Raw genomic sequence first — 27,176 nt, forward strand, 5'->3', positions numbered from 1 at the left:
TTAAACTATCACTTTGTCTATTCTTCCGTAGAAATAAACCGTTTCTATGATGACCATGCTGGCATCCCAAAGCGGCGCAAAATTTGCGGCGTACGTACTTATAAGTTGTCGACCCTGATCGATTCATTTCGATCGATCAACGGGCCTCGCCCGAGGCTGCTCCCGCCTAATAACTGCGCGACCGCGCCGCTATTCAAATAAATCGTTATATAAGTACACACGCTTGTAATGTCGCGGTGTAGCCACAAGACCGCGCGTTCGGGCGGACGCATATCAATCAAGCCTTAGCAAAATTTAGCGTTTTATGAGATTCTCGTTTTTTTAGCAGCAGGCTTCTTTCATATAAAAAATATTAGTATTTATTATTATTTACACGGCGAAATGTTTCTCTGATACATTAAAAACGTCACTAGATAGACAAAGACGACTGTATTTTTACAGTGAGAGGGTGAAGAACTGATGTGACATAGCCATTGCATTATATCCCTATGGCTGGTGTATTCAAAATCTTCTGTCTCGGTCTGTCATACTAATTTTCAAATATGCTAGACAAAGCGAAACAGATCTTGTATATATTATTTGTTGTTTATCTTGTATATTTTATTAGTTAGGGGGTAGTATAATTGTTAATTTTTTAATGTTTTGCCAATAATATGGTCGTAAATACGGATAGTGATTCAAAATGTGATCAAAATTTTACAGAAATGTAATTACTTACTTTTATTTATTACAATAAAGTTTATATTTTACATATTATATTATTTTTTACCCCTTAGGTTACCACTTTTTATACACAATAATTAATAAAGGCCATGAAAACATACTAGTATAGCCCTTCAAGAAATTGTGGCCCATGGAGCCATTCGTTCTGGGCTCTGGCTGTGTCCAGGTGCCAAAACAGCCTAATAGGGCTATAAACAAAATAATGTAATGAATACATACATAATACTTTCTATGTTATAATATGTAACAGCATGGGCGTACCCAGGTTCTGGGCCAGGGGGGGGGCAAATTACCCAGGTTCTGGTGCCAGGGGGGGGCAAATCACCCAGGTTCTTGGCCAGGGGCAAATCAGATTTTTCATAAGCTAGGTGTTTATAAAGAATAAAAAAATAATAATTTTTAGTTGTAAAAATATTGTATTGCAAACAAATGGCAAAAATTCGTTCTTAATTTTTAATTTTTATTGATAAAAGTACTAGATATTAAACTTAGTAGGGACGTCAACATGATCCAAGTGTAACAGGACTCCTGAAGGCCGAATATAAATACCCTTTCCCATGACTTTTCTATCCTACTTATTATAAAGGCGAAAGTTTGTTTGGATGTATGGATGTATAGATGTGTGGATGTATGGATGTTTGTTACTCTTTCACGCAAAAACTACTGAACGGATTTTAATGAAACTTTACAATAATATAGCTATACATCAGAATAACGCATAGGCTACAATTTTAACCGACTTTCAAAATGGGGGAGGTGTTATGTTTGTTTTCTTATGTTCAACGATTAGTCCGCCGTTTGTTAACCAATTTTCAAAATTTTTCTTTTGGTATATAGGGTATCATCCCAATTTGGTATTATATTCACAAAAGTGGTGATCTGATGAAGGATCCATAAGTAATCGAGGGAACTCCTCAAAATTTATGGGGAAACATGTGGTGACTTCGGTTTCGTGAGAAGTATTCTAAGCATATGCTACAAACAAGTAAGATTTTGCACCGAGGTATACCTGGTATACCGTGGTTCGGAAGGTGCTGAGAGAACTCCTGATTCTTTATAGATACAAGTTTGGGAGTTTCGGCGTTGTTTTAAGAACGGAAAGCATATGCTATTATGCAAATTACATTCATCATCATCATCATTACTACCATAATATTATACCATGCATCGTCCCATTGCGTCCCATATGAGCCTTTTCATAGTCTTTTAGATCGAGGCTCGAGTTTGTCAAGCGATAATTTAAAAAAATCTATACTTAATATTATAAACCTGAAGAGTATGTTGGCTTGAATGTGCTAATCTCAGGAACTACAGGTCCAATTTAAAAACTTATTTCAGTGTTAGATATCTCATTTATCGAGTAAGGCTATATCTATATCTATACTTATAATAAAATCGTAGAGGTAAAATTTTTGTACATTGAAAATAAACTTGAAAAAACGAGTCAGGGGCATGTTAGAAGAGTAGTAGAATACATTTTAACTGTTTTTGAAATTTTTGTTTCTCTGTCTGTTTGTCTGTTTGTACAGGCTAATCTCTGAATCCGCTGGACTGATTTAAATGAAATTTAGCATGATGATACCTTACATCCCTGGTCAACATCTTAGATACTTTTTTTTAACCGACTTTAAAAAAAGGAGGAGTTAATGTTTACTTTGCTGTTTGTGGTCAGATTTTCAAAATTCTTTTTTTGTTGTATAGATTGCCCGAATTTGATACCATTTTTACAATAAAATCGGCCAAGTGCGAGTCGGACTCACGCACGAAGGGTTCCGTACCATTATAGAGAAAAAATAGGCCAAAAGTTGTGTTTTTGTATGGGAGCCCCCCTTAAATTTTAATTATATTCCAATTTTATTATTAATTATTAAATAACACATATATTAAACGATTCTATGAAAATTTCAACTGCCTGCCTGTTGTAATTATTGGTATCGAGCAAAAAAGGCCAAAAATAATTATGTTTGTTGTATGGGAGCCCCCCTTAAATATTGATTTTATTTTGTTTTCAGTATTTGTTATTATAGCGGCAACAGATATACACAATCTGTAAAAATTTCAGAACTCTAGCTATAACGGTTCTTAAGATACAGCCTGGAGATAGACAGAAGGACAGACAACGAAGTCTTTAAATAGTAATAGGGTCCCGTTTTTACCCTTTGGGTACAAAACCCTAAAAACGGTGACTTGATAAGTAATGGAATTGAAGAAACTCCTCGGAATCTACAACGACAACCAAAGTGATTACCAATTCTAGCAAAGGTCGAATTTTAAAACTTTTCCTAATATTCGTAAACGCTTATCCAAACACTGGATGGATATTGACCACTGCGTATCTCAATTCGTTACCAGCCATGGAAATTTTAAAGTCAAACTTTACGGATCTAAGTTACTAGCATCGGTCGAGCACATAGGTAGAAATGGTAGAATATGTACGACCGAAGGCAGTATGTTTGAATCATGTTCTCTGGGAGAGTTTTTTCTGCCAAGACGAGAGACGGTGATCGTGGACAGCAGGAAATTTTAATAACATACATTCAGTACACATATAATTAAGGATTTTGTGAAAATTTCAACTGCCTGCCTGTTGTCATTATTGATATCGAGCAAAAAGGCCAAAAAAATCATGTTTGTTGTATGGGAGCCCCTTAAATATTGATTTTATTTTGTTTTCAGTATGTGTTGTTATATCGGCAATAGATATACACAATTTGTAAAAATTTCAGAACTCTAGCTATAAATTTTCTTGAGATTCAGCCTAGACACAGACAGACGGACAGACAACGAAGTTTTAGTAATAGGGTCCCGGCCGTTTTTACCCTTTGGGTACGGAACCCTAAAAACGGTGACTTGATAAGTAATTGAATTGATAAGTAATAAAATTGAGGAAACTCCACGAAATTGCTGTTCAATTGTAGATTATGAATCTGAGAATAAGAGGTAGGTTAAAGAGGGATAGATGCCTACATTAAATCCCGTCTTCTGAAGTCTATCCTCTACCTCCGTCACATGCTCCTTTCCCCTGTCCTGTGGCCCCCATCCACGCCAAGCGGTCTTCGAAGAAAGGATTTTTCAAAACGATAAGTATCTGAGGTTCCTGGGTCTTTGATGTAAATTAAAAATTTCGTGTGTAATCAAAATCCAAACAAAATAGTCGTAGATGGGTGTTCAATTTTCTAAATCTCGATTTTAGTAACATACATTCACGCGGACGAAGTTGAGGCAACAGCTATCTTAAATATATGTATAGTATAAAATTATCTATATCTATTCTATACTTATAATAAAATCGTAGAGGTAAAATTTTTGTACATTGAAAATAAACTTGAAAAAACGAGTCAGGGGCATATTAGAAGAGTAGTAGAATACATTTTAACTGTTTTTGAAATTTTTGTTTCTCTGTCTGTTTGTCTGTTTGTACAGGCTAATCTCTAAATCCGCTGGACCGATTTCAATGAAATTTGGCATGATGATACCTTACATCTCTGGTCAACATCTTAGATACTTTTTTTAACCGACTTTCAAAAAAGGAGAAGTTAATGTTTACTTTGCTCTTTGTGGTCAGATTTTCAAAATTCTTTTTTTGTTGTATAGATTGCCCGAATTTGATACCATTTTTACAATAAAATCGGCCAAGTGCGAGTCGGACTCACGCACGAAGGGTTCCGTACCGTTATAGAGAAAAAATAGGCCAAAAGTTGTGGTTTTTGTATGGGAGCCCCCCTTAAATATTGATTTTATTTTGTTTACAGTATTTGTTATTAGGTATAGCGGCAACAGATATACACAATCTGTAAAAATTTCAGAACTCTAGCTATAACGGTTCTTGAGATACAGCCTGGAGACAGAAGGACAGACAACGTAGTCTTATAGTAATAGGGTCCCGTTTTTACCCTTTGGGTACAAAACCCTAAAAACGGTGACTTGATAAGTAATGGAATTGAAGAAACTCCTCGGAATCTACAACGACAACCAAAGTGATTACCAATTCTAGCAAAGGTCGAATTTTAAAACTTTTCCTAATATTCGTAAACGCTTATCCAAACACTGGATGGATATTGACCACTGAGTATCTCAATTCGTTACCAGCCATGGAAATTTTAAAGTCAAACTTTACGGATCTAAGTTACTAGCATCGGTCGAGCACATAGGTAGAAATGGTAGAATATGTACGACCGAAGGCAGTATGTTTGAATCATGTTCTCTGGGAGAGTTTTTTCTGCCAAGACGAAAGAACTATACAATGCTAAACAACCTACAGTGTAAATCTGATGTCGCATACTACGGTGATTGTGGACAGCAGGAAATTAATCCGTACCTTCAAGCGTTTTTGTCATAATTATTATTGGCAACAGTCTAATACAACAAATTCCAATATTAATTTAGCTATACTTAGTACAGTTACAATTTTTATAATTATAGTTTATTTTCGTGGTGCATTAAAAATTTCGTGTGTAATGTAGATCTAAATAAAATAGTCGTAGATGGTTGTTCAATTTTGTACATCTCGATTTTAATAACATACATTCACGCGGACGAAGTTGCGGGCAACAGCTAGTTATATTATATTATCACGCTAAGACTAATACGACCGAAGAAACTCAGGAAAATGTGGTAAAAACGGGGAAAATATTAGAAAGGGTTTATCTCACGAACTACTGGAGCAATATTTGGCACTTATGTAGAGTAGACCACGTGAAAGCAGTATTTATAGCTATTTTTATTCGAAAATGTACGGTTTCTGTGAAAGTCCTAATTTACGCGGGCGAAGCCGCGCGGGACATCTAGTTTCAAATAAAATAAACAAGTAAAAGGTAAAATCTATTATATATTCAGAATTATAACTCTTATTGGATAGACAGAATATACTTTATTATTAACTGTTGTCGTCTAGATACGGGTAATCCTCATAAGAGTTAGATCTTTACAAAGATTGTTATCAATGTATCTGAGTTATAAATCTGGAGTACTCAAGACCTTGTCAATGCACGGTTAATAAAACGTTTATTGACTTTGTTTTATTAGTACAGTCGGCGATAATAGCGTTAATGATGAGAGAAATATCGAATCAATGATGACTTCGATTGTTTTAAAGTTAAAGTTAAGGTGTATTTTTATTATCATATATTTCAGTTTAAATATGTTGACTGCATATTTATTTAAGTCGATTATTATTTACGTATTCGTAGTTGCTGTTGAGGCTGACCTGCGTGACCTTCAAGTCAGTAACTGGCAGGAGGTAGCGCGGGACAGAGCTCAATGGCGGAATCTCATTTCGGAGGCCAAGATCCACTTCGGATCGCTGAGCCAGCGGAGTTAGTTATTATTTACGTCGGATTTCTTAAAGTCCATTAATATTTATTCTTCTTGTATCTCCGTAGCAGTTCATATTATGCTCCGTACACATCCTATACAAATTCGGTTCAGCTGTTTAAGCGCGAAGACGTGGCAGACAGACATACAGAATTACAGATAGACAGATACAATCTTTCGCATAAAGTATTTAATATATTATGATAAGTAACCTTAATTTGATGAGGAGTTTGGCAGAGCATTTATGCAGTTTATCCGTAGAGTTTATATCACAAAAAATTTCATTAAATTAAAGTTAAGTTATCGTTAAATGAGAGCATCAGTTTCATCTCTGAAGTCTGAGGCCGGTATAAATAGTCAGTACTCAAGATACATCTCGGTCTCAAGATACGGTTCAGGCTCTGTGATTGGTTGGCTGTCAAAATTTAGACCAATCACGGAGGCGAACCGCGTCTTGAGACCGGATCGCATCTTAAGTACCGACAAGTTATACCGGCCTGTGTTTCAGTTATGTCTCAAGTCCTCGGAACCAGTGACGGATTAAGACTACTTGATGCCCTAAGCAATCCATGCCTGTGGGCCCCCCTATCCGTATCTCAACTAGAATCGGTCTTTGAACCTTTACTCTTCTGGTGCCCCCTCAGACGTGATGCCCTAGACAATTGCTTAATTTGATTAAGGGCTAATCCGTCACTGCTCGGACCACGCGCACAGAAGCTTCATGCTATAAGACCGTACGATAGTTAAAAGTCAAATACTTTTGTTACCGAGTATACGGTCTACGGCGTATGCACCAAGCTACTTGCTAACAAACAGTCGCGACTCGCGAAGTGTGAATTAGTGGTGGACGGCGTACCGTGTGATGGTCGTGTTTACATTGTGACCAGTGGAATTGTCGGGGCTGAGGTGAATATGTTATAGTATTTTTGTTACTGGAAAAATCTTGAGGTTTTTGTTTTACGTGACTGCGGTGAAGCAAAAGCAAGATTTTGGCACCCTGAATATACGTACGTACGTAAGTATAGTGTAAACCTATACCTTTGTATCGCCTAAACTACAGATTTTAATGCATTGTGGATGTATTAGAAATATTTATTAGCCTTAGTACGAGCTTAATAAATTTCTATTTACCTTATAGCTTTGTTACCTTCTTGAAGAATCCATGATTATTACTTTGTTCTAGAACCAGATGAACTATAATTAATATGGAATAACGACATGGTTAATGTAACCTAACTAAGCTGTAATAACCAATATAGCTATAACAATTTGCATAATGTTATGGATATAAATTCCTACATAATTTAGTCGTGCACGTTTTAAATGTGGGAACTTGTGAATAAACTTAAACGAGCGAAAATACCTAAAAAAAACGCGTTTGTTGTATGAGACCCCCCCCCCCCCCCCCCCCAGTAGGGTCCCGTTTTTACCCTTTGGAGTTTGGGTACGGAACCCTAAAAAGCATTAAAATGGGGGTATACATATTGCATATATAGGTACCTATAATGCATTTTTGGGTAGGTTTTTATGCTAGTATAGTAGTTATATCTACCTAACTAAAGCCTCCTTCACACGTAGCGATTTAAAGAGGGAAAACAAACGCAGCTTTGATCGAAAAAGTGTTTTTTTAAAGTTAACAATGTAAATAACAGTACCTACTTAGTTTTTGTAACATTTAGTGGCTTTACAGCCTACCAAGCCTTAAGTTTGTGTACCCTACCTATATATGTGGCTTTTAAGACCATATTCTATGTTTAAGACATAATTATAGCTAATAAACCTAGCATAGACTAGAAAAATTGTTTATGTTAAAAAAAACAATAAAAAGTGGTAAAGTACTTTTTTTATATCTATTGTATTTTTTAAACAACTACCTACGTAATAGTTCCAGGCAAAAATGGTTCACCAAAACATTAACATCGGACTGGACAGCTTTGGAGGAGATTCCGTAAGTTGTTAAATTGACTATGTCACTATGGCTAACTACTTTGAATTAAGTACGTACGTGTTAAGGAGTGAGCACACTGAGACGGGCCGTGCCGGGGCTCAGCGTGCCGGGGCTCATCGCAAAAATCCGCCTCCATACAATTTGTATGGAAGCGGAAATCCGCCGCGCCCCAACACAGTGTGCGATACGCGCATCCGCTGCTCACTCCTTTAATCGACAATTCATAAAATCATACCACCTTACTTATTTTAATAAAGTCCACACTGTGGTCTGTGCATAGAATTTTCACGGTCGAACTCAGAAAGTTTTATCGGTTAATTAACTTTAAGGCAGATTGAGTCAGCTGAAGTCAGTCAACTACGGTGGTTCCCAACCGGTTTCTTTTTCAGGAGTCCTATTTTAATTCTCTTACATCAAATGTTACTTTGATCGCAGGCTCTCTCATTTTAGCATAATATTATGACCTCACTCGTCAGTCCTCACACAGAGTCAAGACAGCTTGAGAGCCTTTTCTCATGTCTCGAATGTCATTTCGAGCGCAGGCTGTCCCACGCGCAAGTTTGAGTCTGCGATCGAGGCATTAAAAGGGGACCCGAATGAAATTCACATTCGATTTACCAAAATCGGGGGCCCGTCAGAAACAACCAAAATAACAACCACAATCAAATTCGCGCGAGAAACTTTGTACAATTTACTCAAACGCTGCATAGCAAATGTAGTGTAGGTGTTGTGTAGGTGAATGCAAAGTTTTAGTCGGGACTCGGGAGAATGGAGTTCACAGTTGGCACGTGTATTCAAATTGTGCCGAGAACACAATTTTAGGTAGGTACCATAAAGTTAATATACCTAGCGGAATAGAGAAACAAAGGCCTGAGCAAGCGAGATGTCACTATCAGTAACACTGCGTGGTAAAAAGAGAAGTGTGATACATGACAGCAGCACTCTTTTTTTGACGTCCAGTCGGCACTTGGCACGTGCCGCACGTTGACAATTTAATCTCATAGACTTCATGTTCAATCATGCTTGTGTAAGTGTATACGTACACATATGAAAAAAAATTCACACAGTTGAGAACCAATTTCGGTTTCGTTTGACAGCTTGAGATTGTTGCTCTATTCCGCTAGGTATATTAACTTCATGGTAGGTACTAGATGACGCCCGCAACTCTGTTGCGCAGAAATTCGTTTGACGTACGGAAGCGTACATATTTCCGGTGTAAAAAGTATACTATGATCTTTCCCGGGACTTAAAGTATCGCTATATCAAATTTCAGCAAAATCGGTTCAGCGGTTTTCGCGTGTAGAAGTAACAGATAGATAGACAGACATCACTTTCACATTTATAATATTTATTAAAGTATGAATATGAATATTATGCTGAAATAACAGAATCATTACTGTTTAGTACAGTACAACATAAACCTATGACGATGAAATGGATACATTTTCAATCCATATCGAAAAACATTTGCTACTGTTGCAAATTATTGCAATTTGTTCTACAGTTGCATTTGTTTCATAAAGCATGTTTGGTGTTTTGTCGGATTTGTGAAAAAAATATTAGTTAGTGTAAATTATTAGATAATTATTGTGACTATAATATTAAAACTTTTATGTCAAGATGTCCAGAAATAGTGAATATTTTGCTGTACGCACTGAGGTAAATAATATACCATACAGTGGGCTACCTCACTACCAGCTACACAGTACACGTCCAACTTCTCATCAAAGCACCATCGAAGAAATTGATCATAGGCAGTTGACGGACCTACGTCATTTCGTCATCTTTCGGCTGGGGTAGACAAAACGCTACCAAAATAAGTAGGTCCGCCATCTGCATCAGCCTAAAGCCGGGTCCAGACGAGTGTAACGTATAATGTAATTCACCGTGTAATGTAACACGAATTCTGCGTGTGGACGGCACTACGAGCATTACATGTAACGCTCGGGGTTTATCCATCAGCTGTCAGTTTTCGCGCGAGCACAAAGGCTCGTTTGGACAATTCGCTTTGAGTTCGTGTGCCGTCCACACTGTTGACGCTAAACACACGTAATCTTACACTCGTCTGGACCCGGCTTAAGAATCAAATTCTCTGATAGGTATTGGTAAAAGAAGTACCATTAATTGAAGAAAAAGGCAAGAAGGTAAAAGAAGTAGTCTCTCTAGTCAACTTTATAGCAAACTCTCTAGTCAACGTTATAGCAAACTATTAGGGATTTAGGGATATTTGGGTAATGAAAAAGTATATTCAAGGAGCGGCGTGATGCTGATGAGGGCCGCAAGGGCAACGTGACTTACGGCATCGACGACACACCACCGTGGTACCTCTGCATCTTCATGGCTTTGCAGGTTTGTTTCAATCTTCCTACTTTATGGTGGTTGTAACTGTTAGGTTGTTTTGGGCTATGCGCTCCTGATAGCTTTCAATTATGTCACAGAGGGCCTGTTGAAACAGGTGGTGAACCACTTCCTGATAAAGTGCCGTATAGGCTATCCATAACTTATTTGACAGATTCTCTATACTCTGGGCCTGTTTCACCACTTCCTGATAAGTACCGGATAGGCTATGCACCCCTTAACAAATAGAGTATGGAGAATCTGTCAAAAAAGTTGTGGATACAGGATAGCCTATCCGGCACTTTATCAGGAAGTGGTGAAACAATCCCGTACGAAATATCCGTGTACAGTCGCGTAGCACAAAGAAAATTGTCTCTTTTATTCCATCTACTCCACTACCGTACTTCCACTACTACACACACACATCAATAATCAATTAATCATTATTCATTATATTACTATCTCTTTCCAGCACTACCTAACGATGATTGGCGCTATAGTGGCCATCCCGTTTATCCTGTGTCCCGCGCTGTGCATGGAGGAGACAGACCCTGACCGCTCCAACATCATCTCCACCATGATATTCGTCACAGGTACCATGGGAATATTGGTGGGGGAGAGGTTTATGGTGCCACAGGTAGACCAGGGAAATATTAGTGGTAGAAGATTATTACAAACAAAACGGAGAAGGAAGTATTATACGGTACGATACGATAAACAGCATTTTTGTTGACTCCTCTACAGAAAGCTTTTACAGCTTAAATGGGATACAATGCGACGACCTCTGTGGCTCAGTTGGTAAGCGCGTTGGTAGCTCAAGCCGGGGGTCGTGGGTTCGAATCCCGCCGTCGGAACAAAAAGTTTTCAAAAGTTCCTGTGTCACGACGGATGTGTATTAAATATGTGTATCATATTATAATAAAAATCTTAAATATATGTTATAAGTATAGACTATAGTATAAAAGTATTAAATATATTTCCGTTGTCTGGTACCTGTAAGTTGTAACACAAGTCCTTCAGGTAAGTACATACTTAGCACGGGGCCAGACTGACATGGTGTGAAGCGTCCATAGATATTAAAAAAAAAATAAAAGAAATACCACACCCACCATAATATTGTCCATATCTGGCACCATTTCCGAAAAACCAATATGTATATTATATTTTGATCAAGGATCAAAGAAATTGACCCAAGTAGGTCAGGTGTCAACTGTCAATTTAAATTACTTTATTGTACACCTTCGCTTGTATCTTTATCTCATTTCTCTGTCTATTTGCTGAAGTCTTGTTTTGATCTTATAATACCTGTTTATTAGTAGACTTGATTGATAGTTAGTAGTTACCTATACATCATTGTCCGTCAAGACTTTTCTAACGTTTCAGACAAGACATAAAACATAGTATGTATAATGTATAAATAACTATAATAAGTATGTCAGTCAGTGTACAGTGTGTACCTTTTTATAAGTAAGGAGATTATTTACTAAGCCATGTGCTAATGTGACTATGTAAGTCGCGGCTCATCTAAACTAAATATTGACACCGAGGTTGTTGTCCTATCAAGTTAAGTCTACAAGGAAAAATAGTTTTTCCTGTGATAGAATTTCAAAGATAACTTATAACCTCAATAACTTATAAGTTATAAGATATCCATTCCGATTTAAATTCATCTATCTTAAATCTACAATGTTAAAAGTATTCAGAATTTTGTGGTTTGTCTGTCCATGTATTTGAATAGTTTCGTAAAAGTTCATGTGAATATTTCAACACTAGAATTTAGATATTATGGTCCACGAAGCGTACCATGGAATCCTTCGGGAACCGTATATTTTGCTCTATTTCAACAAAATGTATTAAATTAGTGAAAGAGACTACAGTGCAAAATTAAGCTTTTAAAATTGTAAAAAAATGAGTATAAAAGTTATATGTCTTTGTGGAGGTGCTGGGATTTGAACCCAGGACTTTCAGCATGCGAAGCAGACACTCTACCACTGAGTTACACCCCCGATGAGTTACGGCGAGGTATTTTCGTATAACTTCTACATTTAGACCTTACATACGCATTTTACATTGAACGTTACTTTCACCAAATACCACACACTTGTTTATTTGCGTTAAGTTTATTAAAATATCGTAATGCTAAGTACTCACATACGGTTTTGCTCGATAGTTTTACTCCAAATCGAGCAATAACCACCGTGTGGACCGCAAATCAGACAGCTCGAAGGCTCGCTTCGAGCCGGCTCGATGAAATTAAGTACATACCTATGTCAGATATGTCATTTCCTTCGATTCGGAGTAAAACTATCGAGCAAAACCGTATGTGAGTACTTACTCGTAGCATAAGTCTAAGTACTCACATACGGTTTTGCTCAATCGAGCAATAACGTCGAGCAAAACCCGCGGCTCGGGCTTTCGTCCACACATTCAGCATTGCTCGATAGTTTTATTCTAAATCGATATATTTTATTCCATCGAACCGGCTCGATGCGAGCCTTCGAGCCGTCAGTTTTGCGGTCTCCACAGTTGATGGACTTTAATCGGGGAAAGAGAAATGAGAATAATCCTAAGTTTGTTTAAAAGTTCCTGTCAGAAGTAGTATCACGACTCACTCGCATACAAACGATTTTCGCTGATTTGTGCAGTGCTGGAGAGTAACGACAGTTTTGATTTGGAATTGTATGGCTGGTAGTTTTTATTATTCGTAGATGGCTGGTCTCTGTTTGGAATGTAGAGAAAATTACTTTGTAGCTCCAGTCTACATATTTTATTTATTGCGAATTTAGGTGTCTATGGATTTTCGCATTCCTCTATTAAAGACAATCCTTATTTCCAGGTCTAATAACCTGGCTGCAAGCGACTTTCGGCTGTCGGCTGCCCATAGTTCAGGGCGGCACCATCTCCTTCTTGGTACCGACGCTCGCCATCCTGGGGCTGCCGGAGTGGCGCTGCCCCAGTCATGATGTCCTGGTAGCCATGAGCGCGGAGGAGCGGCGCGCAGTGTGGACGAGCAGGATGTGCGAGCTGTCGGGTGCCATAGCGGTCGCGGCGCTGTTCCAGATGTTCGGAGGTGAGTCCCGCAGGGGTCATGATGCCCTGGTAGGCATGAGCGCGGAGGAGCGGCGCGCAGTGTGGACGAGCTGGATGTGCGAGCTGTCGGGTGCCATAGCGGTCGCGGCGCTGTTCCAGATGTTCGGAGGTGAGTGCCGCAGGAGTCATGATGCCCTGGTAGCCATGAGCGCGGAGGAGCGGCGCGCAGTGTGGACGAGCAGGATGTGCGAGCTGTCGGGTGCCATAGCGGTCGCGGCGCTGTTCCAGATGTTCGGACTTCGGAGGTGAGTGCCGCAGGAGTCATGATGCCCTGGTAGCCATGAGCGCGCAGTGTGGACGAGCAGCAATGACTGCTTGCAGCAGGTTCCAGTATCACTGATTGACAACGCTGATTCCGAGTCTGTATCAATATGTCCAACATCCAGTATAGTTAACGCTCTGCACTCTTTTACTATTTGCATTATCACTCAACTGTCAATAACACTAATACAAACTCACTCGTACCTCATCACGCGATATCACCCCAATCAAACCACTTCCCAGGCTACTTCGGCCTCATCGGCTCGGTGCTGCGGTTCGTGACGCCGCTGACGATTGCGCCGACGGTCGCGCTGGTGGGCCTCACGCTGTTCGACCACGCCGCCCACGCCGCCGCCCAGCAGTGGGGCATCGCCGCTGGGTATGTACCCACTTGGATATTCATGTTTTTGAGCGCGGCGACTTAATCAATCGTAACGAAAAAGCCTAACACCCACTCCGACCGGACAGTGCAAAGTTGATGAAAATGCTATGCAGTAGCTTTACTGCGGTAGTCCTAGAGTGCCATAAATATCATTTTTTTTAACCAACTTCAAAAAAAGGTGTGAAAGGCATGCATGTGTGGGTGTTTTATGTTTATGTTTGCGTTACTCCGGAATTACAAGTACGATTAATTCTTTCCTTGTTCTACAAGGTATTGTTCAACTTATAGGGAATACTGCAAGTTTCATCAAAATCGGTTCGGTAGTTTTTGAGATTCTCTTAAAAGGCCGGCAGCGCACCTGCAGTTCTTCTGATGTTGCGAGTATCCATGGGCGACGATAGTTGCTTTCCATCAGGTGACCGTTTGCTCGTTTGCCCTTGTTTTATTCCAAAAAAAAAAACAATGTAGTGTCGATTACGTGAACCCTAAATTAACCTAACGCCAAATAAAGTGGTCATACGGAACTTTATTTGTGATCTTAATTAACAAAATTATATAACGAAAATACCACTCGCAATTATTATTATCTAGTACATAAATATATTTTTTGATTTTCTGGGTCTGGTTACCTGAGACTCTACGTTCATACTAGTCCGAAGTTCCGAACAAGCAACCTAAAAGTCCAGTATTATCTTTACACTGACAGTGGCAAACTTCTTATGACTTAACTTATTAAAATATTGTAATTAAACAATGAAAGAATCTTTCCTCTTCTAGGTGAACTTCAATCTCTATAAACCATGAAGCTAATAAACTCTACAGCACTGAACCTACGCATTGACATTTAAACTTTAACTTTTATCATAATGTTTACATTATGAATTTTAATGCTTATAAAGTTAATATAATTAAGCAAACACCTAATCGCCTACTCGCTTTTCTAATTATATCTTTTAACTGACTCTGTCGAAGAAAAGTGGATGAAAATTTTTTGTATATTCAAGATAACATTGCGATAACACAACACATCCCAACGACAGATTCTTTGTTTTAGCTTCGTGGACACAACACATCCCAACGACACAACCTTTGTTTTAGCTTCGTGGACACAACACATCCCAACGACAAAATGTCGTCGAGCAGTGGTTACGTGTGAATGGTGTCGCTGCAGATTTTTGTAGTTGCGTTGTCGTGCCGACAAAATGCCGACGTGGTTGCGTTGTCGCCAGTGGTTGCGATGTGGTTACGTACGAAAGTCAATGAAACGGAGGGCGAAAGAGCGCGGGCGGTGTGCGCGCACTGTCATTGCATCGACGCAACGTTGTGGTTGCGATGTGCTCGGTATCACACAAGTGGTCAACAACGACTGCAAAATGTGGTACGTGTGAATGGTCCAGTTGATTTACATTACGAATTATACGCCCGACCACGTGGTGTGGTTGTGGTGTGCTTGTGGTTGTCGTGTGGTTTTGGCCTTCAGAATTCATTACATACCTAGTTGAAATATGCGATAGATCGTTTCTATTTGGGTAAAATATTATACATAAAGTGATGAATCATCCTCAAAGATATTAGAAACTAGAGTATAGAGATATAATACCTAATAAAAACTTATAATGGAGGATATTGAAATATGACGTAGAGCCACTTCAGAGATATTTTACCTCGGAGTTTCTTGAAAATGATCCTTAAATCGTTGGCATAAGAGTCATTTTGGATGCAAAATATCTGACGGTAGGTCGTAGCTGTAATATCTGGGCCGTTGCTAGGCAACGAGCGCCGCGCAACAAGTGGTATTGATCATATCTGCATCGGGTGCAATGCGAGTACCAAGACTAGTGAAGCTGACTATACAACGCAGACTGAGCTGTACATTGCGTAGTGGCTAGGGGAATGCATTATACTGACAAAAATGAAACCAGCAATGTATAGTTTTAGCAAGGAAAATATAGCGCGTAGCGTTTTATTAGCTATTTCATATTACAGGCGTATGAACTCTGAAATGTACTTTGTTTATTTGCTATGATCCTCTAATGTTCTGAAAATAAATCCTGCTCCGCGGATAATATCGTTTCATCCGGGTATTATCCAGGTTATATTAGAAAGGATTTCGCAATATGAATTTACATTGAATAAAAAAGCTATTGGATTGTTACTTTTTAAATGATTGATGACTATTTTAATATCTAGTAACATCACAAAATATATCTTATCTTCCTCGTTTTACTCCCTCATAAACTTGTATGTTTTCCCAAAGTATGTAGAAAACTAGAAACATACTCATGGAACATAGATATACTTGCAGTCGTTGCCTAGTTGTCGAGAAACCATAATAATATTATAAGTGTATTAATTATACAAGATAGTGTCGTTTATAACAGTGCAGAGTATTATTTTTTCACAGAACATTCACGCTGCTGACAATATTCTCCCAGTGTATGAGCGAGGTGAAGATCCCCACCCTGGTGTGGAGACGACAGTCTGGGATCACCATCAACTGGTTTCCATTGTTCAAGCTGTTCCCGGTAAGTTGCCACCACCAGGGGAATAGTGCCGTTTACAGAGTCATCCTCTTACCGAGTTTCGACAGTATAGTTCTTAGAGTTTCGAGGAAAAGTGGCTGTGAGTGACGGACAGACGTTACGTTTTTTGCCATTTGGCTACGGAACCCTAATAGAATGATATTTTACATCGTCTATTTATAAACACTCCTGCGTAGAAAGCTAACTTGCAGGGCCCCCGTGAGGGCTACTGGCGCCTGTGTGCAAAAAAAGGATTTTGGCGCCCCTTTAGGCAAATTTTTTGGGACCTTGGTTTTGACACCCGTGTGCATTGCACACATTGCAGATATGGTAGCGGGGGCCCTGCTAACCTGCAAAGCGGCCACCGTCAGCGAAACTAAATTTGTGGAAAGCTATATTATACTCATTTTAATGTAAGGTGCTGCTAACCATCGCGATAATGTGGGCGGTTTGTGGTATACTCACCATCACGGATGTCTTCGAGGCTGGTCATCCCGCGCGGACAGATCTGAAGATTAACATCATTGAAGATGCACCTTGGTTCAGGGTACCGTATCCAGGTGAGCTACTAGGGTTGTATCGCCTCGAATTTTCCCTTTCGTATATTTCGGAAAAGATATAAGAATTATTTTATGCCTCGACAAAATATACACCTCCTAATGAAAGAAAGATGCAGGCATCTTGCACTGAGTTTTGTCAGATGTACAAGCTTTTAACGTACATAATATTAGTTTGCTACGGTTTTTACTTTCTCCTCTAATGTTTGTAGGCCAATGGGGCGCTCCCACTGTGAGTGTGGCTGGCGTGCTGGGCATGCTGGCCGGCGTGCTGGCGTGCACGGTGGAGTCCATCAGCTACTACCCCACCACGGCCAGGATGTGCGGTGAGTTACTGGGAGAACATAAGTTGTCAAGCTTAAAAGAGATCATCAGTCATCAAAGTCTGTAGATTGTATGTAAGTTAAATTAAACAAACATTATTAAATAAATGTATTACAACCTAAACAAAATGTCCCGCGCGGCTTCGCCCGCGTTAATTAGGAATTTTACGGAAATCGTACATTTTCCCATAAAAATAGCTTATGTCCCTACACCATTCACTTGGTCTACTCTATATCTGTGCCAAATATTGCCATAAAAATTGCTCCAGTAGTTCGTAATTTCTAATATTTCCCACATTTTCCTGAGTTTCCTCGGTCGTATTAGTCTTAGCGTGATAATATATAGCCTATAATCCTACTCGATATATGATCTATCTAACACTGAAATAAGTTTTTAAATCGGACCTGTAGTTCCTGAGATTAACGCGTTCAAGCAAACATACTCATCATACTAACTAACAAACAAAAACATCATACATGGTATGATATGGTAGTGATGATGATGATGATGAATGTAATTTGCATAGTAGCATATGCTTTCCGTTCTTAAAACAACGCCGAAATTCCCAAACTTGTATCTATAAAGAATCAGGAGTTCTCTCAGCACCTTCCGAACCACGGTATACCAGGTATACCTCGGTGCAAAATCTTACGTCTTGTTAGTATATGCTACCAACAGAAGAAGTATTCTAAGCATAGGCTTAGAATACTTCTCACGAAACCGAAGTCACCAAATGTTTTCCTATAAATTTTGAGGAGTTCCCTCGATTACTTATGGATCCTTCATCAGATCACCACTTTTGTGAATAGAATACCAAATTGGGATGATACCCTATATTATACCAAAAGAATTTTTTTTAAAAACTGTTAACAAACGGCGGAGTAATCGTTGAACATAAGAAAACGAACATAACACCTCCCCCATTTTGAAAGTAGGTTAAAATTGTAGCCTATGTGTTATTCTGATGTATAAGCTATATTATTGTAAAGTTTCATTAAAATCCGTTCAGTAGTTTTTGCGTGAAAGAGTAACAAACATCCATACATCCACACATCCATACATCCAAACAAACTTTCGCCTTTATAATATTAGTAGGATATTATACAGTATTAAATGGAAATTGGATAAAATGGAATTTTGTAATAACTTTAGGAAGTTTAATCTTTATAATGCTGTTAATGCGTACCTAAACTATTTATTCGACGTTCATACGTGTTACTGTGTGACCTACATGAATAAATTATTTTGATTTGATTTGATTTGATTTGTAGTTTCGCTTGTATGGCTGGTCTCTGGCTGTACGGAGCTGTGATGCCACAGGGCAAACATTGTCTTTTTTTACCAGACTACAGTGAATAGATGAAGGGCTATTGGCATTTGGCAGTTAATGTATGTATGTTTCGTCATAGTGCCTAAACTTTAGTATAGATAGACGAGACTCGATAAGTAAATAGTATTTTGTAATTAGTCAAAATGTCATGTGTGATGTGACCTACGATTGAATCTTCTTAGTTGCTGTACAATGAAGTTTATTTTTTCGTTTAGTTTTGTCAATTTTTTTCCTTCCAGCGGCTCCTCCTCCGCCGCTTCACGCGATCAACCGCGGCCTGGGTACGGAGGGTCTGGGGACTGCACTGGCCGGCCTGTGGGGCTCCGGCAACGGCACCAACACCTTCGGCGAGAACGTCGGGGCCATCGGAGTTACCAAGGTACCATGAGTTGTAGCAGGTTCAATGAGGAGTCGTCAACTATGGTCTGGGCTCGGAGGGTCTGTGTACCGCGCTGGCCGGCCTGTCATGGGGCTCCGGACACGGCACCAACACCTTCGACGAGAACGTCGGCGCCATCGGAGCTACCAAGGTACCATGAGTTTGTAGCAGGTTTAGCGAAGGGTCGTTCAAATATTGCGTTACATATTTGACTTTTTTGAGTTCTGAGCGTCACATAGGGGGTCCCACGAAGCTAAGACAAAGGGGGGTCCTATAACTCCTATGGGGCGCTTTTTCAGTAGGTATCCCATTTACGTATTAGGAACTATGTTAATTTGAAATATCAATTAAGGTCGCTATCTTTAAGTTGTGCCATGGTTGCTACCAGAATATTATTACGATCGACCGTCGACGTCGATCATGGGTAAATAAGCAATGCTTTTCGTTATTATTTCTTGTACTGGGAATTGGCTAACCTAGAGAGGCCGTTAAGGCTAACTCAATCTCTAATCAGTATTGTTTCTACGTATATTTCATGCTTTTGGATTTCTAATTTGGTTTTCTGAAGATAATATTATGTAGGCTGTACTTGCTTTTGGGCGATAGTATATGTATCCTTTATCCAGGTGGGTTCTCGGCGCGTGGTGCAATGGGCCGCGGGTCTCATGATCGTGCAAGGGGTGGTTGGGAAGCTGGGCGCCGTGTTCATCATCATCCCGCAACCCGTCGTCGGCGGCCTGTTCTGCGTCATGTTCGGCATGATCTGCGCCTTTGGTATGTTTTCATAATATTATGAGTATAACTTATCACTGTGACACGTGTGCATAACTAAATTCTTTTTACTTTTTCACGTCATACTATAGCTAGCTATAGTACATGTTAAGAGCAAGCCTAATATTATGTACTTACCTCATTATTTTCGATGTATGTTTTATTGTTTAGCACTATGAAAAGTCTGGTGGACGGAAAAAAGGAAATTCGGCCATAATAATACTTATCTCTTCGAATGTGTGGCAGTACGCACAATTCGCAACATTCCTGCATCGCGCGATGCAGGAAGTTCGAAGTTCGTTCAGAAGGTTTATCGAAGTTTTCTAAGTGCGTCGGTATATTACCTATATGCGACAGCTAAAATGTATCACGTGGGCTTCGGCCTGACCGAGCATACCACCTCTGACCTCGCTCGGTCGGAAAATCTTCCTTTGCGGTGACCACGCATATTCCCACAAATGTTTTCGTGCGCATGGAACGTGTATGTAGTATATGTTCTCTATCCGACGTTCGAACTTATTAATTACAAACAAAATTTAGAAACAAAACAAGAGCAAAAATCAGTTCCTTTCAAAGTTTTTAATCCACTTACAGTCTACAGAATTGAGGGTGAGATGTCTACAAATCAAAAGGCAATGTAATTTTAAAAGCAATATCACTGCCACATCGTTGCTTTAATTTTTTTGACAGGCGTCTGAGTCTTATAAATACAACCGGGCGCGGCCCGACTTCTGAATATTTTTACTTCAAATCAATACGAACCCTTTCGAATACACCAAATAATTAAAAATAAAATATGTGCAAATACACAAAAAATAATGTTACAGTAACGCAATAGCAGTTGGCACCGGCTACTAGATTGTGGATTGTAATTTGTAACACTTTAATAACATTTTGGATGCTTTTTATGCTGAGATGCTAAAACCCCGTTGCATAAATATTCCACAAGCAACTTATGTTATGGAGTCAGGGCCCTGGAGAAGTTTGTACCAGACAAACTTCTCCAGGGCCCTGACTCCACAATTAGGCAATTCGAATCGGATTCGGAAACATCATCGCGCGACATATAAACGATTGCCGCGCTAAGAATTAACCAATGACAGCACGTTAAAGTATCCAAATCCGAGTCGAACAAGAATCGTGAATCGCCCTGCAGGTCTATCAGCCCTGCAGTACGTGGACCTGAACAGCTCCCGGAACCTGTACATTATCGGCTTCAGCCTGTTCTTCCCGCTGGTGCTGACGCGGTGGATGTCGGCCCACAGCGGCGTCATACAGACCGGGGTGACGGCGCTGGACGCCGTGCTGCAGGTGCTGCTGTCCACTTCGATATTGGTGGGCGGGATTGTTGGGTGCCTGCTAGATAATTTAATACCTGGTGAGTACAATTAATTATTATTATTAAATACTAGACTCTAGACATAACGTCTAGACGTTCCGCGCGGCTTCGCCAGCGTAGAATAAGAATTTCACAGACAAAATATAGCCCACAAAAAATAGCCTATACTCTATAGCCTTCCTCGATAAATAGGCTATCTAACACTGAAATAATTTTTCAAATCGGTCCAGTAGTTCCTGAGATTAGCGTATGATTGAGCTATGTTTTGTGGAAGATTTTGCGTCAGATGAAATTTTCGGCTATAGTCAAAGTTTGATACTTAAGGTGACGCCGCGTTAAAGTGAAAAACCGTGTTGGATATGGTTTCGATTGCGAACAATGAAACAGCAAAAAATGGAAAGGGCGTAACCGACAAAATGTTTTTTGTCGCGTAATTAAAAAACCATAAATACATTTCATATTATAAGCTACTAGATGTCCCGCGCGGCTTCGCCCGCGTAAATTAGGAATTTTACGGAAACCGTACATTTTCCCATAAAAAATAGCTATAAGTACTCCTATCACGTGGTGTACTCTATCTGTGCCAAATATTGCCATAAAAATTGCTCCAGTAGTTAGTGAGATAAACCCTTTCTAATATTTCCCCCATTTTCCTGAGTTTCTTTGGTCGTATTAGTATTGATAATATATTATAGCCTTATAGCCTTACTCGATAAATTAGCTATCTAACACTGAAATAAGTTTTTAAATCGGACCTGGAGTTCCTGAGATTAACGCGTTCAAGCAAATATACTCTTCAGGTTTATAATATGAAAAATAAAGTATAGATTTTTTTTAATTATCGCTTGACAAACTTGAGTCTCAATCTAAAAGACTATGAAAAGTACCAATAACAGGGTCATAATAGGCTCATAATAATGGGACGATGCATGGTATAATATGGTAGTGATGATGATGATGATGAATGTAATTTGCATAGTAGCATATGCTTTCCGTTCTTAAAACAACGCTGAAATTCCCAAACTTGTATCTATAAAGAATCAGGAGTTCTCTCAGCACCTTCCGAACCACGGTATACCAGGTATACCTCGGTGCAAAATCTTACTTGTTGGTAGCATATGCTTAAAATGCTTCTCACGAAATCGAAGTCACCACATGTTTCCCTATAAATTTTAAGGAGTTCCCTCGATTGCTTATGGATCCTTCATCAGATCACCACTTTTGGGAATATAATACCAAATTGGGATGATACCCTATATACCAAAAGAAAAAATTTGAAAATTGGTTAACAAACGGCGGAGTAATCGTTGAACATAAAAAAACGAACATAACACCTCCCCCATTTTGAAAGTCGGTTAAAATTGTAGCCTATATGTTATTCTGATGTATAAGCTATATTATTGTAAAGTTTCATTAAAATCCGTTCAGTAGTTTTTGCGTGAAAGAGTAACAAACATCCATACATCCACACATCCACACATCCATACATCCAAACAAACTTTCGCCTTTATAATATTAGTAGGATGGGCAAATTAAAGTGTATGCTTGAACCAAGGCACAGTGGTCAGTGTGGACAAAGCTAACTGTCGATTATTAATTTACTAATGTTATAAAATCGAAAGTGTCTGTTTGTTATTACTAAACCGCTGAATGGATTTTAATAGACAATATGGAGATATTTTAAGTTCTGGGAAAGAATACTTTTATCCTGAAAAGATGAATGGTTATAGCGCGTTAAACGAATTGCAGGCTGAATCTGTTAATTCAAAAATTAATAACTAACAACTGCCATTAATAAAGACTATTATACATCGTCCTACAAATTACGGTAGACTTGTATTCGTCTTTTGATTTGGCCACATTGTAAATCGTATCCATCTCTCTTGACCTCTGAGGCCGGATGTTGGGAGTGTTGGCAGCCCGCCATCTAGATTATGCTGTTCCTATCAGTTCTTATACTGCTTTGTTTATAGGTTAGTGAATTGTTGGGTACGATATAACTTATTATTTGCCCGCAATTACGTTGCCCAAAATTCGTTTACTAAGATAAAAATTATCCTACGTCCTTACTATCTCTATATCAAATTCCATTTCGCCATTTTCTAATCGATTGAGCGGTTAAACCGTAAAAAGGAAACAAACAGACAGACACACTTTCGCATGGTAAATATGAGTATGGATCATGGATGTTATCTGCGAGTACTTAAAGGTGACAAACGACAAATTATCAAGAAAATCGTCCAATCGATCTTTTGAACGTTTGCGAATCGTTTGCGATATTGCTACACACGTACAATTTGTCGTTCCATTTTAATATCGAGGAGATAAATCGTTACGATAATTGTCCCGTGTATAGCTAGCTACCTTAAGAGGAGTCCACACCGCCCTTTTTTCCATACAAACGTTGTCCCCTGTTTCCTCCCTGGATAATGCTAGTAGAGTTATAATTTTTTTCCTGAATATCTACGGCCACTAATACAATGTCCCTATGTTTTCTTTTTTTTCATAATTTAATTATTAAATAAGATATGAACGTTCAAAAACCCAAAAAAATGGCCAGATTTTCCACTGTGTTCAAACGTCCAGAAAACAGATTTGGCTAGATTATACAAAAAAAGCAAAACATAGGAACACAGCTCAAGCCTTTTTTTAATCTTTAATGAAAAAAGTACTTAAATCGGTTAAGTTTTGGAGAAGGAATCAGGGGACAACGAATCGTTGATTTTCTGGATTTTCTGCAGTTGTCTCTATCGCGTTCTGCGGTATGGGCTTGAGGTAAGGGAGACAGCTATAGATATTACACGTACTTTTTTTTCATTTCTCTAGCCGCTGTTGTATCCTCTTAAGCGTTAAGACAATAATTTAAAAGCAAGCATTTTTACCTTCGGGCGAATCGTCATCTTTTTACCACATTTCGATTTAATTTCTTTCAATTTCCACCTCTAGTTACTTATGTTTCATAGTGGTTATAGTGGTTAATATTGAACTGCAGTAACCAGGACATCATAACTGTACAGGTACTGACGAGGAGCGCGGTCTGACGGCCTGGGCCAAGGAAATGTCTCTGGAGGCTGCTGGCGCTAGTGAGGAGGGAGACACTTATGACTTCCCTGTAGGAATGACGCTTATAAGAAGGTAAGTTAAGTCAGTTGTCATTTTACCGAGCAGACTCACAAACACAATGAACTTCAACAAAAAAAAAAAAATTAATTAAGGGACACTTTTTTTCTTTAAAAAAATACTATTATGTGACAATGGGAAAATATGCTTCATGTTAGACCTAATTCGAATTATCATTTAAGTTTTCATCCCAGAGATTTCTAAATTTAAGCTGTGGCCTGGCTCGAGGCTCGACGTTATTTCACAGAAAATTCCGAGCCTAAATGACTATTATTTGTAAACTTTTTCCAAAGCACAAGCAAAACTTTTCAGTGGGAAAACTTGGTATTCAAATTCTTTAACTGTTTTTTCAAATAACGAAGTTCTTTTAATGTTGTCTTAAACTGTCATCGAATATTTTACAAACAACAAAGAGATAATTAAAGGCTGACTATGCATATTTAGTATTTCTCGGGTGTTGCACTTCCAATATTTTCCTACAATCCTATTTAGGGGTACCGCCCGTACTTTATAATAAAGTATTGTACGTTATTTAAGTTACAATTGTACTCACTACTCTGTACTTTATAATAATAATAAAGTACGCGAAAATACTTTATTTCTCATAATTTGATTTCTGTTGAAGTCGTAAGTATTTTTCGTTAAAGGAAATTTATCGATTAAATAATAAATATACCTAATACTAAAGAAAAATAAATTGTACTTTATTTTTATACTGTGCACTTTATTTTTCTTACTTTTAGAGATTTTTAGCTGTTTTTCTTATTGTAAAAACATAAGATCTAGATATGTCCCTCAGGGAAGTAATTTTGCAAAATGGTCATTACTTAATAATAGTTAAAAGTCCGTTATCACCTTTATTGCTATTTTACCTCAGTACCCTGGCTAACCACCTACTAGGGCCGCAGCGGGGGGCAGGAGGTTTACGACGCCGTATTTCCTTATCAGAATACGGCTGGGGACTTGTAAAATATAAAACTGCGTGGCCTTACGATATTTGTGCCTGAAAAATTGCTACAAAAAGCTTTACTCATCTTTTATAGTGTGACAATAGGGTCATGGGAAAATATTGCTCTTTTTGGCATGACATGAAAATATCAAAATAATTGATGCAAGACATTATTATTGTACTCTTGTAAGACTGCTTTTACTTGGAGCAGGAGCTCCCAATCTTTTTCAGCCTGCGGCGCACTTACAAGTCTCAATGCTTTGTCACGGCGGCGCGGCGCCTTACTTTACCAAAAATATACATAATTAAGCACCCCTTAATGATTATAGGTTAAGCAAGTAAATAATAATGAACCAATATTTAATCATCTGCCTGCTCTGTAAAATTCGTATTATTACTTTATTTTATACACATAATAATTATATTTTGTGTTTATGGAAAATGACGGAGGATCTACTCACGGCGCCTCTTGCCTTTCCACGGCGGACCAGGGCGCCGCCGCGGCGCACAGTTTGGGAACCCCTGACTTGGAGAATTAGGTGTTTGGGCTAACATGTTATACATATAACATAAACAATAATACGATAGATAAACAGCCTTTTGCTGGTGTAAAATACCAGAGAATCCCAGTAACATACAAAATTCATGGATGATCTTTTCTTATTGTTTGCAGGTGGAAATGGACATCATATTTGCCTTTCATGCCGACATACGAGGCTGGGAAATTCACAGCACTGTTCAAGAGGAAAAAGGACAGCTAGATTTGGTTTTAAAGCACCATACGTAGAAATCTCTGATTCTATCCAAGTTGAACCCAGTTGTTATTGTCACTGGTCAATAAATAACCTTATATTATCGTGCCAAAATTGTGAAAACAAAGTCATACCTACAGAGAGAGTGGCCAGGCTGTTTTTGCACTTTGCAGGCTCGACGGCTTATATTCAGTATGGTCAAAGTATTCTTAAGTGTAGATCACAAACATAGATCAAGATTTAAACCGCATGTCCCTTCATTTGTATGAAAATGAGCGTGACACTTTTTTCCTACCTACTGTGAGTTGTGACTAGGGAATGCAATCCCGCAAGATAATTTCAATCCCGGTATTTGCGGGATTGAACCATCACAATCCCGCTGGATCCCGGTATTTGCGGGATCCCGCAGGTTGATTTTAAACTTTTAAAATAAATAAATACTTTGGCTTTCTGGGCATAAAACGGGGTATCCGTTTTATGCTCAGAAAGTCAAAGAAAACAAACTTTGTGGAACACTTTTTTACAGGGGTTTATTAATAAAAATAAAAGAAAACTATTTTTTATATGTCTTGTGTCTAATCATAATAATAATAGTTAAAAAAAACTAAAAAAAGTCACTAATTTATTTTCATCTTATAATTAAGTTTTTTTTTTCTAAATATATAGATATAAAATTAAACTCAAAGAGTCCGCTACATACATACAGCCCAAACTTATAAAAGTATGTTAAAAAAGTTAAGGTATTAATTTTGTGTCGTCTGCCAAATGGCTCCTGATATTCCACACTAGGTAGCCAGCAGCTGAAAAAGTTAGCTCAGCTTCCACGCTGGTTGTGGTACAATAGGCATTGTCCAAAAAAAATCACATGTACTTTTTATATTTTTTTTCGTTAAAATAGGGTATTTTAAGAATATAAATTAAATAATTTTGAAATTCATTGGCTAGTTTTTTCTCAATAAATTTTTAAAGTTTCGCTCTGACGTCATCATCGGCCGTCAATTGACCTCTGCATATGTTTTAAATTTCCTTTCAATCTTATTTATAATGGCTGGTTCGTCAAATGCAAGTTCTCATTATGT

General features: G+C 38.6%; 1 protein-coding gene and 1 non-coding gene across 4 annotated transcripts; one reads left to right on the plus strand and one right to left on the minus strand.

Moving 5' to 3' along the window:
• The first annotated feature begins 6,790 nt into the window (after positions 1–6,790).
• Positions 6,791–26,393, plus strand: LOC121732406 (solute carrier family 23 member 2). Of its 3 annotated transcripts, none has more exons than XM_042122275.1 (14): positions 6,791–6,942; positions 7,922–7,984; positions 10,238–10,333; positions 10,794–10,914; positions 13,158–13,391; positions 13,916–14,051; positions 16,459–16,579; positions 16,995–17,136; positions 17,346–17,459; positions 19,027–19,166; positions 19,793–19,940; positions 21,094–21,315; positions 24,294–24,411; positions 26,019–26,393. In XM_042122275.1, the coding sequence occupies exons 2-14, from the start codon at positions 7,934–7,936 to the stop codon at positions 26,104–26,106; spliced, it is 1,731 nt and encodes a 576-aa protein (XP_041978209.1). In that variant the 5' UTR covers positions 6,791–6,942; positions 7,922–7,933; the 3' UTR covers positions 26,107–26,393. The 3 variants fall into 3 exon arrangements, with proteins under 3 accessions (XP_041978209.1, XP_041978208.1, XP_041978210.1); XM_042122274.1 differs by having other exon boundaries at positions 6,842–7,053; positions 7,918–7,984; positions 26,019–26,392; XM_042122276.1 differs by lacking the exons at positions 6,791–6,942; positions 7,922–7,984 and adding an exon at positions 9,566–9,643 and having other exon boundaries at positions 26,019–26,392.
• Positions 12,256–12,327, minus strand: Trnaa-cgc. The gene has a single exon. It is a non-coding gene; the product is annotated as a tRNA-Ala (tRNA).
• Positions 26,394–27,176: the final 783 nt, after the last annotated feature.

Source organism: Aricia agestis, chromosome 12 (assembly GCF_905147365.1).
Source record: "Aricia agestis chromosome 12, ilAriAges1.1, whole genome shotgun sequence".
Classification (NCBI taxonomy): domain Eukaryota; kingdom Metazoa; phylum Arthropoda; class Insecta; order Lepidoptera; family Lycaenidae; genus Aricia; species Aricia agestis.

Coding starts and splice junctions, on each gene's coding strand:
- LOC121732406 (XM_042122275.1), top strand. CDS start 7,934: ATGGTTCACCAAAACATTAACATCGGACTGGACAGCTTTGGAGGAGAT. Junction 19,167..19,792: donor GGGCCATCGGAGTTACCAAG/GTACCATGAGTT, acceptor TCCTTTATCCAG/GTGGGTTCTCGGCGCGTGGT. Junction 19,941..21,093: donor CGGCATGATCTGCGCCTTTG/GTATGTTTTCAT, acceptor ATCGCCCTGCAG/GTCTATCAGCCCTGCAGTAC.